General features: G+C 45.8%; 1 protein-coding gene across 1 annotated transcript; it reads right to left on the minus strand.

Moving 5' to 3' along the window:
* Nucleotides 1-52: 52 nt before the first annotated feature.
* On the minus strand, nt 53-11118 carry LAX1 (lymphocyte transmembrane adaptor 1). The gene is made up of 6 exons (XM_072814850.1): nt 10865-11118; nt 10462-10640; nt 7447-7559; nt 6910-7020; nt 6048-6133; nt 53-4278 (listed from the first exon to the last, which is right to left on the minus strand). Exons 2-6 carry the CDS (start codon nt 10554-10556, stop codon nt 3493-3495), a joined length of 1191 nt encoding a protein of 396 aa, XP_072670951.1. The 5' UTR covers nt 10557-10640; nt 10865-11118; the 3' UTR covers nt 53-3492.
* Nucleotides 11119-13930: the final 2812 nt, after the last annotated feature.

The following is a 13930-nucleotide window of genomic DNA, read 5'->3' on the forward strand; positions in this document are numbered from 1 at the left end:
ACTGATCAAATATGTTAACAAAACAATGAAGAAAACCAAATACCCAGAACAATTACAGTAGCACATGCTTTAATGTTATACCCATTTTGCAGAGGAAGGAACAAGGCATATTTATTTAAATGGGATGAAACTAGATGTCTTCATTTTATCCATGCTTTACAATTACTTTTTATTTCGAAAAAATTTACAGAAGAGTTGCAAAAATAGGATAGAATTTTCATATATCCTTCACCCAGCTTTCCCTAATGTTAACATCTTACATAACCATGATACAATTATCAAAACTAAGAAATTAACATCGATGTAATAGTATTGACTAAAATACGGACTTTTTGAATGTTACCATTTTTTTTTATCCCACTAATGTCCTTTTTCTGTACCAGGATCCAATCCAACTTATCATTACTCTATATACCTAGTCATCATGCCTCCTGGGTGTCCTCCAGTCTGTGACCGTTTCTCAGTGTTTCCTGGTCTTTCATGACTTTTAACACTTTTAAGAGTTCAGGTCAGGTATTTGTAGAATGTTAAGCAATCTGGATTTTTTCCTCATGAATTCTTATCATAATTTTGTGGACTTTGGGGAAGGATCCTATAGAGGTGAAATACCCTTTTCCTTGATCATATAACAATGTGATTTGTAAGTGGTGAGTTACCCTTGACCACCCTTTAACCACCCTTGGTTAAAGTGGTGTCTGCCAAGTTTCTCCACTCTAAATTTGCTTCCCTCTCCTCCACTCCCCCCTTCCATGTTCTATTTGTTAGAAAAGAGTCACCAAATCCAGCTCACACTCCACACTGAAGGGGAGGGGAGTTAAGTTCCCGGGGAAGTATTGATTCATTTGTGGATGTGTGTTAAAGTCATCACAGTAAAGTACAAATATTTGAAGGGAGATCTTTGAGGCTAAGCAACTATCTTACTTCTCTCTAATGTGTCATCCACTAATTTTAGCATTCATTAAGACTTGCCCACAGCAATTATTCTGTGGTGTCTTTTTTAAAAAATATTTTTATTTTGTTATTTTTTAAAAAAGATTTTATTTATTTATTTGGGAGAGAGAGCGTGAGAGGAAAGAGCATATGAGCAGGTGGGTGGGATAGAGGAAGAGGGAGAAATAGACTCCCCTCTGAGCAGGGAACCCAACACTGGGCTCCATCCCAGAACTCTGGGATTGTGACTCGAGACAAAGGCAGACAACCAACTGAGCCACTCAGGCACCCTTAAGTTTTTAATTCCAGTTTAATTAACATACAGTTCTGTGGTGTCTTAGTAGTGATTTTGTTTTTTCCTCATTTCTTCTATATTTATTATTCAGAATTCATCTGGAAAGAAGATTTCTCCCTTTCTTCCATTTTATTCACTTATTGATATGGACTCAAGAATATTTATTTTGTTCTAAGTTATACATTTATATCATAATTTATTTTTATTGCTGAGATTGTTCTACTTTTGCCTTTGGGAGCTCTTTTAGATGGCTCCTTCCAACATGCCTATTTTCTTCTGTTTTCTTCCCCTGCCACCCTCCTCTCTCTTTCTTTCTTTCTTTTCTTTATCTACAAGACGGTCAAGTTCCCCCAGATCTATAAGTGGCCATTTTTCCAAGGAGCTCTGGTTCCTTTTATTGAGAATGATATTTAGAAACTAAGAGCTGGCTGCTAAGTGTGTTCATTGCTTCTTGGGTATCAATTCTTCTAGACCCTCTGGTGGGATAGAACTAAGAAGTATAGGTATGCTAGCCCATGTATACACATCTCTATATTTATTTCTGCATCTATATATATATATATATATATATATATATATATATATATAAGATTTTATTTATTTGACATGGAGAGAGTACGAGCAGGAGGAGCAGCAGAGGGAGAGGGAGAAGCAGATTCCCAACTGAGCAGGGAGCCGGATGCAGGGCTTGATCCCAGGATCCTGAGATCATGACCCGAGCCAAAGGGAGATGCTTAACCGACTGAGCCACCCAGGTGCCCCTATTCATATATATATTAAAATAAACAAGAGTTCAAACTATACCTCCAGATCTAGTCTGGCACCACAGAGTTCATCGTAGCCTTTTCTTCTCGCTTATTCGTCACCTCTTTTTCTGATAGTGAGAAACCCGTCTCTCCTTATCTACGTTTATTTATTTGTTCAATCTTAGCATACATTTAACGTAGTTTCAGAATTGCTAGACTATATTCCTCTGAGATACGAATTTACCAAGTAGAGTGCAGTGTTTATGTACAGTTTGTATGTCTTTATCTTACAGTTTCAAGTGAAAGCATAGTTTTCCAAAGTTAATTAGGCCAGCTCCTCCCCCACCTTCAGTGAGGCTATATCATCCATCTGTAATATAGTTAGGTTTACTTGTCTTAATCTTCATTCCATTATGGCTTCCCCTGGTAGAGTGGTTAATTAAAATTTTTTACATATAATAAAAGTCACTCGTTGTGCTATATAGTTTTTTGTGTTTTGACAAATTCACAGTTATGTATTTGCCACCACAGTACCAGTACAGAAGAGCCCCATTAACCTAGAAATTCCTTTGTGGTAAACTTCCCTTTGCCTAAACCTGGCAAACGCTAATCTGTTTTCCATCCTTAAAGTTTTGCCTTTTCCAGAATGTCATATAATTGGAATCACACAATTTGTAGATTTTTTTTAGGTCTAACTTCTTTCACTTACCAAAATGCATTTAAGATTTGCCCGTGTTGTTGCTCAAACCAATAGTTCATTCCTTTTTTATGTTCAGTATAGATAACCTTATTACATGGATATACCACAGTTCATTTTTCCATTTATGTGTTAGAGGACTTCTGGGTTATTTCTAGTTCTGGCAGTTATGAAAAAAGCTACTATAAATAGGCATATATGGGCTTTTGTATGAACACAAATATTCAATTCTCTTGGATAAACATCTAGTAGTGGAATGGCTGGGTTGTATAAGTGTATGCTTCTGAGAAACTATCACCTTTCTAAAGTGGATAGTACAATGAAAGACGGTTCTAATGTCCCACGTATTCTCTAGCGTTTGATTGTCCACACCCTTTTTCAACTGGAAACTGCTGTCCCACCCCAACTCCGACTTCTCCATTCTTTTTGGCCTCTGCCTGGATTACAAACTGATCCATATTCTCACTTTGCATCCTGCTGGTATTCGCAAAGGTGATGATTTTAGACCACTTCATGTTTCCACTGTTCACTAAAGTACTATTACATTTTTAATCTACTAATTGTCCTATAAGGGAGTTTCAGCAAACATTCTTAGGTTGGTATGAGAGATAATTGCACCCTGCTTGAGAAGAATTCCCTTCTGGCTTTCTCAGACATTGGCTTTTGTGAGTTCCCTAACTTCTGTGCATGAATGAACCACTGAGATATATAAGGATGGCCAGCGATCTTTACCAGACCTCGTAGTGGCCATGGGTCTGGCAAGCATAGCCTACTCCACAGAGCTCTTCAGCTGGGTTTCTGGGTCCTAATTCATCAGGAAGGAGTTATGTGTCTGGTCCCTGCTTGGAGTCCCTGTCTTCTGACTTGACAGCTAGCACATTCTCATAGTCACTAGAAGTGTCATTTGACATTTCTTCTTCGTGTTTCATCTGACTACTCTCACTCTGTGCAGATGGCTGACAGGTCACATGTTCCCCTAGAGCCAGGAAACTCCCTGATTTCACAACAAATTGGATGTGGGTACCTGGACCATCCATCCTGCCTTCTGTGTCTGAGGATGTCACTTCTTCCTCCCCCTGCTGCTGGTTTCCATTGGTGTGTGCTGGTGGAACATTTTCGTAATCTCTATAGCACTGGAAAACCAGACAGGACTGCTTCCCCTGGATGGTCTCAAGATTCAGCCCTGCCATATTGACATAGTCATTCGAGGTCTCCGAAGAATCTTCCCCATCACTGAGTGGATCATTGCTTTCAGACCTTAGAGACCCAAAAGTGATGTGGTCACTGGCATTCCCACAGCCCTTGTCTTTCTCCTCAGTAGACTCCAGCTCCTGGGCACTTGGGAGGGCAAAGAGGCTCGTGGGGGTGCTGTCAGTAGAAGCTAGAGCCTTAGCAATCTCTTCTGCTGTGGGCACATTGATGTAATCTCTTGAATCCTCTGAAGAAATGCTCAGGCAGTCTCTGGCTGCTCTGACATTGACATAGTGTGCTGAGGGAGTGAGGTCCCCACACATCTGGAGCCCCGTGGCATTGTCATAGATGCCCACTGCATAGCTGTTGGCATGAGTATGGTCTCTGTACAGCCAGAGGGTATTGCCTGCTTGGGAGGGCTATAAGCAAGAAGAGAAAGCCAGTGACAGGACTGAAGCAGAAATACAGGTGAAACCTTTCTACTTCCCCACCCAGGACCACTATCTAATAGTTCCTTCACTTTGTTCTTTACCTTGTAGAACATGTCTAAGTTGGAGGTCTCCAGTTGCAAAGCTTTAGATCATGTGCAGGTATGAGTAGTGTGGGCTAAGTTTAGGGAACACAAGTGTAAATGTGATGATAAATTGCTGCTGGTTTTTGGTCACAGTGTGGGTGTTCAATGGGGAGTCTGTAGAGGGGAATAGTATGAACTGGAGAGAGCCTGCTACCTCTGAGCCTTGAGAGGCAATAGAGTACAGTGGCTAAAAGTAGTGACTCAGCCTTAGACTCAGGGTGGAAATCCCAGCCTCGCTACTCTGTGCCGAGTTTGGGCAAAGTTACCTAATCTCTTTGTGCCTTACCTCCCTCGCAAATAAAATGGGGAGAGCCATAATATCCACGTGATATGGTTTTTGTGAGGAGTAAGTGTGTGACTATGCATAAAGTGTTGGGAATAGTTTCTGGCACATGGAAGACACTAACAAATGGTTGTTATTATTAAAGGGGCACCTGGCATACAGACCCAGCCCATTGTGACCATTTAGGGATGCCAGTCTGATGTTTCTAGAGCTTCTGACTTTTCAAGAAAAGCTGGACATCCAGATTTTAATGTGAAATCTTTTAGATTTTTAAATGTTGGCAACTGGTTCCAAATGTTCTTCATCTACTACACAGTCCGTAGCCAAACATGTGTTGTGGCCTCATATCAGTTTGGGATGGAGTGCTAGAACTCGCTTTGGCAGTGACGTTTCGTCCTCCCTGCACATTATCAGCCATGCAAGCTTGGTCCCCCAGGAGTTTGTAGAGGTGAGAGCAGAGCCCAAGGATGGGATATGTGGGAGGAGCACTAGAGGTGTCCAAGTGCTAACTGAACGTAAAGCTCTGGGTAGTGAGAAGCTGGGTAGCAGCAGGATCAGCAGCAGCGGTAGGACTGTGTTCATCTGAGATGACCACAGAGCCAAGGGACCGGTTCTTCAACAAGCAAGTGAGAGCTTATCTGTTGGAGATGAGGCCCCTGAGCTTCCAGGTCCCCCCTTTCCTGTCTTGGGTGTCTCTGCCCCACAGCGTTGTGGGGCTCCTCCTTGAGGGCTGCCTTTAGAGCCAGGTCACAGGACACACTAGGTCATTGTTATTCATTGTAGTGTTCCCATGGTAACCTCAAAAATACCCCACGTTTGATCAAACACTTTCTACACCAGCTACAGTCCTCAATGACTTACAAACATACCTGCTATTGAGGATAATTGAAACCATTTGCCATGGGCCCCAGAAGTAATTCCCAAAAGCAGGGTTTTAAGGATGTTTCGAGCACCCACAGCATTGTTGGAATATTTGTATCCTCTCTCGAGGTAGGATACAGCATTGGAAGGGCCAATACTCATTTGAGTGAGCTGTTACCTTTGTTAAAACAATACATTTCCATTCTAACACCGTATCTTTGAATACATGTGCCCTGGTATCTTACTTAAAATCCTGAACAACTGTTCCTACCTTTCATGATTTTTGTCCCTGGGCAGTAGGGAGGTCCCTGAGGCTTGTCTTCCCAATTTATCAATAGGGCCACAGGGCAACTGCCAGGGGACTTGTTGTTTGCCAGGAAAGGAGATCTGTGACCTGAACTTATTTACCCCAGTTCTGCCCGAGAAATGTCCTCTCTCCCAAGGGGCTTGTCCTTTCCCTTGACTCTTACCACAGGATCAGAAGGAGGGCTATCATAATTTCTGGAAAGGAGGCTCTCGGTACTGAAAATATGGTTACTCCTTGACTGCCGTCTCCCTGAAAGGACAGAGAACAAATCCTGAAGATAGCCAGCCAGTCCCCTGAGCGCTTCCACCTCCATGGTCCCCGCATCGTGGTTGATGTGGGTTTGTGTGGTGTCGGTATTTGAGGCCGGTGTGCTGTGGTGAGAGGGGCAGAGCTAGGGAGAATGATGTGCTCTGAGGCCTGGGACTGTCCTCTGTTTTTAACAAGGACCAGAGGACACTAATTAGCACAGAGTTTAGAGCAGCTGGGGAGGAGGCTCCTGTAATGCCAGAGGCCATGCTCTTCTTCTGTATGTGTCCCCCATTCCTGGACATACCCATCCAGGACTTCATATCAGGACAAATAAAAAAAAAACCCAACCCAGACACCTCCCAGCTCCCTTTTTTTAGCTCTGTAGGCCCCTAATGGAGTTACAGCCTGCTTCTGACTATCCCGTCCTCCTCCACGCTCCCTGAAGGGCAGAAAGGTCTGAAAATGTAAAGAAAGTTGCTTCTGAAAAAAAAAAAAAAAGAAGAAGTTGCTTCTGGGGCAGCTGAGCAGTTTAGTGCAGCCTTCAGCCCAGGGCGTGATCCTGGAGATCCAGGATCGAGTCCCACGTCAGGCTCCCTGCATGGAGCCTGCTCCTCCCTCTGCCTGTGCCTCTGCCTTTCTCTCTCTTGCTCTGTGTCTCTCATGAATAAACAAATAAAATCTTAAAAAAAGAAAAAAGGTGCTTCTGGGTATGAGAGGTGCATTCTGGATGAAGTTCAGTAACATTTGTGCTCTGCAGATTAGAAAGAAAAACCTACCCAGCTCTCCTTGCCTCTGGGGTAAGGAGTCATAAATATTTTTGGCTCCTTGTCTGGGTCGAGACAGAGAAAGTAAGGGCGTGACGGTAACTCGGAAGTAAGGAATGTGTCCTGCAAGACAAGGAGAGAGATGGAGATCTCAGTGGGGGCAAGTGGTACCGAATGCAGGGACCCTTAGGTGTGAGATAGTCCCTGAAAATATTCCCCATCCTCACTATGTATCATAAAAAATACATTTTCACACTTGCCCAATTCCATTTGAGCCAGAAGACTGGGAGAAGAAGCAAGTGGGCAAGTAGGGGGTGGTGGCAAAGGGTGGGCATAAATGTCTCAGGGCAATGACCTGCCAAGTGGAACTCTGATTGGCACTGAGCCTTTCAGGGGCATGGCTTAGACTCAAAAGTGAGACAATGGCCAGTGTGTCAGGGAAGAACAGAAGAGAACAGAGTTTATGTCTGGAGAATAAACTTGGCCTTGAATGCCAGGCTAGATGGTGGATCCTCGTGTGTCTCCACTTGGGACAATCAAAGGACTCACGCTGCTTCTTCCATTTATTCCAGTTCCATAGGCTGTAGAAGATCAGAGTGGTCAGTAGGACGGCAAGGAATCCTGCAAACCCAGAAAATATGGCTCTGCTCTGGTCTTTCTCTCTGTGGGGAAAAACAAGGGCCATTCTCCAGCTGTAGGAGGCTGAGAAGGCTGGAGAAAAGGTTTTCTGCAGGAATTGGAGCCCGAGGACTTGGAATGGGAGCCGGCCGGAAAGCTGAGGTGGGTAGGCTGTGTGGTTGAAGAGAGTGTCTTCATTGTGGACAGAAGGAAGCTGGGCATTACCCCTTTGGAAGCCCTACTGGATGCCAGGGGTTTGGGTGTGTGTTAATCTCTACAACATCTCATCTCTCCTTGTGGCCAGAAACCTGAGATTTAGACTCAGAGAGGCTGAGTAATATATCAAAGATCACACAGGTGGGAAGGAGCAAAGATGGAACGTGAGTCTAGGTCTGTTGGGGCCCAAAGATTGTGCGCTCTTTCCAGTGTACCACACTGTCCTCCAAACTGGCAAAATCAGGTTCACCTGCCCCTGCTTCCTCCTCATTCCCTACTCCTTGGTGTCCTGTCTTGTGTGGAAGAGGGAGCTGCTCTGGGACGGAGTCCGGCTTGCGGACATTTGAACAACCCCCATGTATAGACTTGCAGAACTGGTCTCCAACAATACTTGCTGTTTTGTGGAATGTGACCCACACAAATGCAGGAGTGAGTTTCTGCTGCTTGTGGTTCCCTGACAGCACGGGGTTGCTGCTCTGCTCTGCCTACTGCAACAAGAAGAAGCCAATGGAGGATACAGCAGGAATGGCCAACAGACCCAAATGTTAGAAGCCAGGTCAGCTAGTCCTAGGCTTGTTTACCCAATTCTCCTGGACATTTCTGCTAAACTGCCCAATGGACATCTCAAACCAAATATGTCTGAAACAGAATGCCTGTTCCTCTCCCATAAGCCTGCTTCTCCTCTGGTGTCTCCCATCAGCTAGTGGTTGGAGCTATCCTTGACTGCTCCTTTTCTTTCACACCTCAATTATTCAGTCAACCAGAAAATTCCATCTGCTCAGCTCTGGGCATCTTTCCCAAACCCAATCACCTCCACTCCTCCATTGCCACTCCTTGCTTCCACATGGGTCTTTGCAGTAACCTCCCTAGTGCGTTGCCTTGCCTTCCCTCTTGAGCCCCACATACTAGCTTCACACATGAGCCTGCATGATCCTCCTCACAGTAAACCAGATCACGTCCCCTCTCTTCCTGTGACCCACATGACTTTGATCACACTTGGGATAACATACACAATCCCTACTCAGTGAGGACTTCATGGCCCCTTATGATCTAGCCTTTGCCCTCCTCCTCCTCTTCCTTCTTCTTCTTCTTCTTCTTCTTCTTCTTCTTCTTCTTCTTCTTCTTCTTCTTCTTCTTCTTCTTCTCTCTCTCTCTTTTAAAAATATTTATTAATTGAGGGATGCCTGGGTGATTCAGCGGTTGAGCATCTGCCTTGGGCTCAGGTCGTGATCCCGGGGTCCTGGGATTGAGTCCCATAACGGGCTCCCTGCAGGGAGCCTGCTTCTCCCTCTGCCTGTGTCTCTGCCTCTCTCTGTGTCTCTCATGAATAAATAAAAATAAAATCTTAAAAAAATTATTATTATTATTTTTTTAAATTATTATTTGAGAGAGAGAGAGAGAGGAGTGGTAGAAGGAGTGGGAGAGAGAATCCCAAGCAGGCTCCAAGTTGAGCATAGAACCGATGCAAGGCTAGATCCCATGGCCCTGAGATCATGACCTGAGCCGAAATCAGGAGTTGGACACTTAACCTCCTGAGCCACCCAGGCGCCCCTCTGCCTACCTTCTGACCTCATTTCCTACCACTTTCCTTCTGGCTGGTCCCTGTCCGTGCATAGCACACTGCCACCTCAGACCCCCAGGTCCTCTCCCAGGGTGGGGGTGGGGGGGCAGGTAGCTCCATCTCTCATTTCCCTCAAGTCTCATCTGAAATATCACCTGCTCAGACAGGCCTATTACTCCCAGTCCCCTTAACTCTGTTCTGGTTTTCCTTTATACACTTAAGACAGATTGACATTTTATTATATATCCATTTGTTTGTCTATATCTGACTTTCCTACTTGACTGTAAGCTCCAAGAAGCCATGGACTTGTCCATCCTATTTACCTGGTACCTGGAACAGTGCCTGGCACTTAGCAAGGGCAGGGTGAATATTTGTGGAATAGATGAGTGACTTAGTAAACACGAATGAACATAGAAGTAGTTATCTGGGGGGGCCTCAGGGTTCTGACAGCTTCATAAATTCAGTCCCCATCCATGCTCCTTCCACCTGCAGGTGACATATATGTGTTTGTCATGATAATACATTTATTTCCCTAAACGACAGTGATTTGAAATTTATTATTGCTGAGTTGCACTGTTATCACAGCACTGAGATTCATACCTACAAGTGTTGTTAAAGTTTCAACCACTCTTGGACTTTTTATGTTTGTTAGTATGATCCTGCAAGTTTTAGCAATAAAATGTATAGCCATGCTGAGTTCTGTGAGATTTTATATCCTAAAGACATATCTTTATACATCGATGATTGCATTTTCCATTCATGGAAAGTTTTTAGGACCTAAAAATACATCACTGAAAGAAAACAGGCCTGTTGTTTCCATCATGGTGGCTCCTAATTTTTGAGGGGGAAGGAGGAGAGTGGTTGTTGGGACCTGATACAGGGAAGATTGAGGACAGTGACTGGGACCTCTGGGAGGTAAGAAATCCACCCAGGCCAGACAGCAAGGTCTAAGGACCCTCTCCCTGCAACTTCCTTTTCTCACCGATACCCATTCCTTCCCTCCCAGCAGTCCTGGGCAAGCTTCTCTAAGCCTAGAATCTGGTGGTCTAAGGGGACCTGAGGGCAGTCGTGAGGGCTAGGAGCACTGCTGGGGTAGAAGTGCCCGGGGTCGGCCAGGGCTGTCTGTCTAAATCAGGGGAGGGTGGAGCTCACCACCCTGAGTTACTCACCTGTCCAGGCTGCCGGCAGTTACCTGCAGAGTCCTGGCTTCCAAGGTCCTCCCTCTGATTTCTGAAATGGTCGGGGTGATCCCATCCATGGTCATAGAAACCTCTCTGGCTTCAGCTTCTTCTTCTAAGCTTTCTCTCAGTTATCCACAGCTAACACATGCCACTTCTCCTGGCTCTTCCTAAGTGACCATCCATCAGGAGAAAAGGCGAAATTGACTTGCGTTTTGCATACCATCATAACCACTTTTTTAAGTAGATAAGAAGACTAGAAATCCTCCTCATCTCCATGTTTTCCAATCTTTCTAGAGCTTTCTTTCCCCCAACATTGCGTCTACCTGGCGTCTACCCCTGAAATGTTAGGCTGCATTGAGCCCAAACACAAAAACAACACGTTTGGTTCTACCTGGATGTGGCTACAGTGTCCACTGTGGGAAGCACGAACTCAGCCTGGTGCCATGCGCCCCAAGAGAGGTGGCTCAGGGAGATGCTATGCGCTCAGCCTCCTGGTGAAGTGTGAGGAGTGTAGGGGGGAAACTGCCAAGAGGAGAGAGAGAGAGAGAGAGAGAGAGAGAGACACTCCGTGAGAAGCTCATCCCCTCCCAACCCCCAGAGCAGAGAGAAAAGAGCAAACATTTGCCAGAATGGAAACAGAGAGTCGTCACAGGAAACGACAGCACTGATGTGCTAATGAGGCATGGGGCACAGGAAATGCTGCTCAGCTATAGCAAGATAGAGGAAGACATGTCTGCACCCCCTGTTCCCTGGGTCGGCCGGGTGTGGGGGGGGGCTGTGGGGGGGCACTGTGGTCTGTGGGGAGAGTGACTAAAGATGGGGCAAGGTGGTGGGGGATCCATGATTGTTCCTATGGGTTTTTGGGACGGGCTATTTTCATAGACACTTCCTGGGTGATTTTGACAAAGCTGGTCTGTGTTTTCCATTTTGAGCATCTCTGGGGATTACCCTCTGAACGGAGCCAAGGCCAGGTCAGTGTTGGCCATTCCTTCCCGGAGCCCTGCCCTCCGTGGCCCCTGGCGGCCGGCTCTCTGCAGGACTCTTCTGGAGGTCCATCCCCTTGTTGTGCACCTGTCTCGGAGGCCAGAAATCTCATTCCTGCTCTTTTCTCAGACTTAGACAATTGTTCAGATTTGTTTCTGGCTCCCTCCTCTCTCCCTTATCAACTTCCCAAAAGTCTCAGCACCTTGGGAGAGTCCAAAGAGAAGGGACCAGGCCACTAGGACTTTTACGGGGATGTGAGGGGCCTCTGACCTGGCTTTCCACAGGGAAATGGACTCCCTCCCCATGGCAGGGAAGACAGCCAGTGCCTCCGCACCTCCCATCTCTTCCCTGTGGGCACTAAGGTCCCAGCTCCTGGGGACGGGGGTGGCTGTCTACCCTGGTCTGCACGTCCAGGTGCCCCCAGAGCCCCAGAGGAGAGGGTGCAGGTGGCCTGAGTGGCTCTCCCAGGAGCTCTGCCCTCTGGGCTCTGGCTGCCATCCCCCCACCTGGCCTTACCTGGCAGGAGCACAGGTGGTTCAGGGACAGCTGGTTCAAGAGCTGGACCCTGGGGCTTTGCCCGCTTGTCCTTGGGAAAGGGTCTGAGTAGAACTAGGGCTCCTCAGGAGAAAAAGACCTGTCGCTCCAGGCCCTGCGGCCAGGACTGGAAGAGCGAGCGGGATTCCCAGGCCTGTCCTGAGCTGCGCGCGGCGGGCGGCCGCAGAGGATGGCGTGGGAGCTGGGAACTTGGAAGGCGGTAGGAGAGGGTACAAGAGAAGGGCCGATAGAACCAAACCTCACGACCCTGGCTGCTACTTAAAAAAAAAAAATAATTTTTTCTTTTTAAAGACATTCTCCTGTGTGATCATCTGAAGACCTTGTTTTTTTCTTATCTTATCCAGAGTGTCTGAGTCAGACTAATCTTTCCTCTGGTTTCCTGACTGTCTCCCCCACCGGCGGCCTCCCCACACTTGAGGGCAACAGCCTTCTGAAAGGGGGTTCCACAGAGCGAGCTCCAGGTTTCCAGACCTGCCTGCACCCTGCCACCTGCTCTCCTTTCCCTCCTGCTTGTGCAACTGCCAATCAGACCCACAAACACTAAATCGGTGTGTGAAATTATTCATCGTAGTAATGGAAGAAAACTGCTCCTTCCGGGGAAATAGGGCACATGTTTTAAGCCTGATGGCTCTGGTATTTCCCTTTAACCACTTTTAATGATTTCAGGGTTGAATGTGACATGTGATCCCAAAGTATTAAGATTAGGGGTGCCTGGGAGGCTCAGTCGGTTGCACATCTGACCCTCGATATCAGCTCAGGTCTTGACCTCAGGGTCACGAGTTCAAGCCCAGCATTGGGTTCCACTTAAAAAAAAAGTATTAAGATTATTATTATTATTATTTTAAGTATTAAGGTTATTTTAAAAAAATATTTTATTTATTTATTCATGAAAGACACAGAGACACACAGGCAGAGGGAGAAGCAGGCTCCTCACAGGGAACCCGATGTTGGACTCAATCCCAGGACCTTGGGATCATGTCCTGAGCCAAAGGCAGATGCTCAACCACTGAGCCACCCAGGCACCCCTAAGATTGGTTTCAAACGGACACTTATGCATCCAAGCAAAACCCTTTGAATGGAAGGGATTGACTCTGTACTAACTCAGTGGTGTGGTTTTTAGTATTACTAAAAACCTTCCAGAATCTTCTGGAAAGACAGAAGCACTGTGTTAAGAGCATCGATACAAGATCAGATCCTAAATGACTGCTTGGACAGGTCATCTATAATCTTTTTGGGTGTTTCCTTGGATGTAAAATAGCAATACTACAACATAGGTAATGCAATTATGAAAATTGCGCTGACAATGAAAAATGCTTTGCTGAGGACTTGGCATGTGCAATCTCATTAAATGGGGGGTGCTATTCTGTGATCATCTTATTATATATTAGGCTCATTTCTTTATACTTAATGGATCGCCTCCTTTGGTCTTCGTCTCTTCCTCTCTTGATGCTCAGCCTACCTTTCTACCATGTGTTCCTCTATTCCTTGAGTGCAGATTTATGGAAAGTCTCCCACCACATGGCACTGGGCACACCGGCTTTGTACATGCGGTCTGACCCACATGCAGCGGTGAGCCTCAGCTGGCACCCCTAGCAGGCACTCTGTACTCCATGCACGCCCCACTCTTGTCACTTCCATGCTCTGGGCCTTTGCACTGATTCATTCATTGTGACAGCAGTTTCTTTCTCTCTCTCTCTCCCCCTCATAAAATTCCAATAAGATCCATTTGAAGAGTTTATACTGGTTATTTCCGGGTTGTGGGGCTTGAGGTATTTTGTTACTTTCTTCATTGGACTCTTAATGCTTGAATTATTATAAGGATAAAGTGTCATTTTTATAAAAAAATAAATTGGTTATTGAAATATATGTCATAAGAGTCACCACCTCTGTGAAGACTTCCTCTCCTGGAACTGGGTTT

This window comes from Canis lupus, chromosome 38, assembly GCF_048164855.1.
Source record: "Canis lupus baileyi chromosome 38, mCanLup2.hap1, whole genome shotgun sequence".
Taxonomy (NCBI): Eukaryota; Metazoa; Chordata; class Mammalia; order Carnivora; family Canidae; genus Canis; species Canis lupus.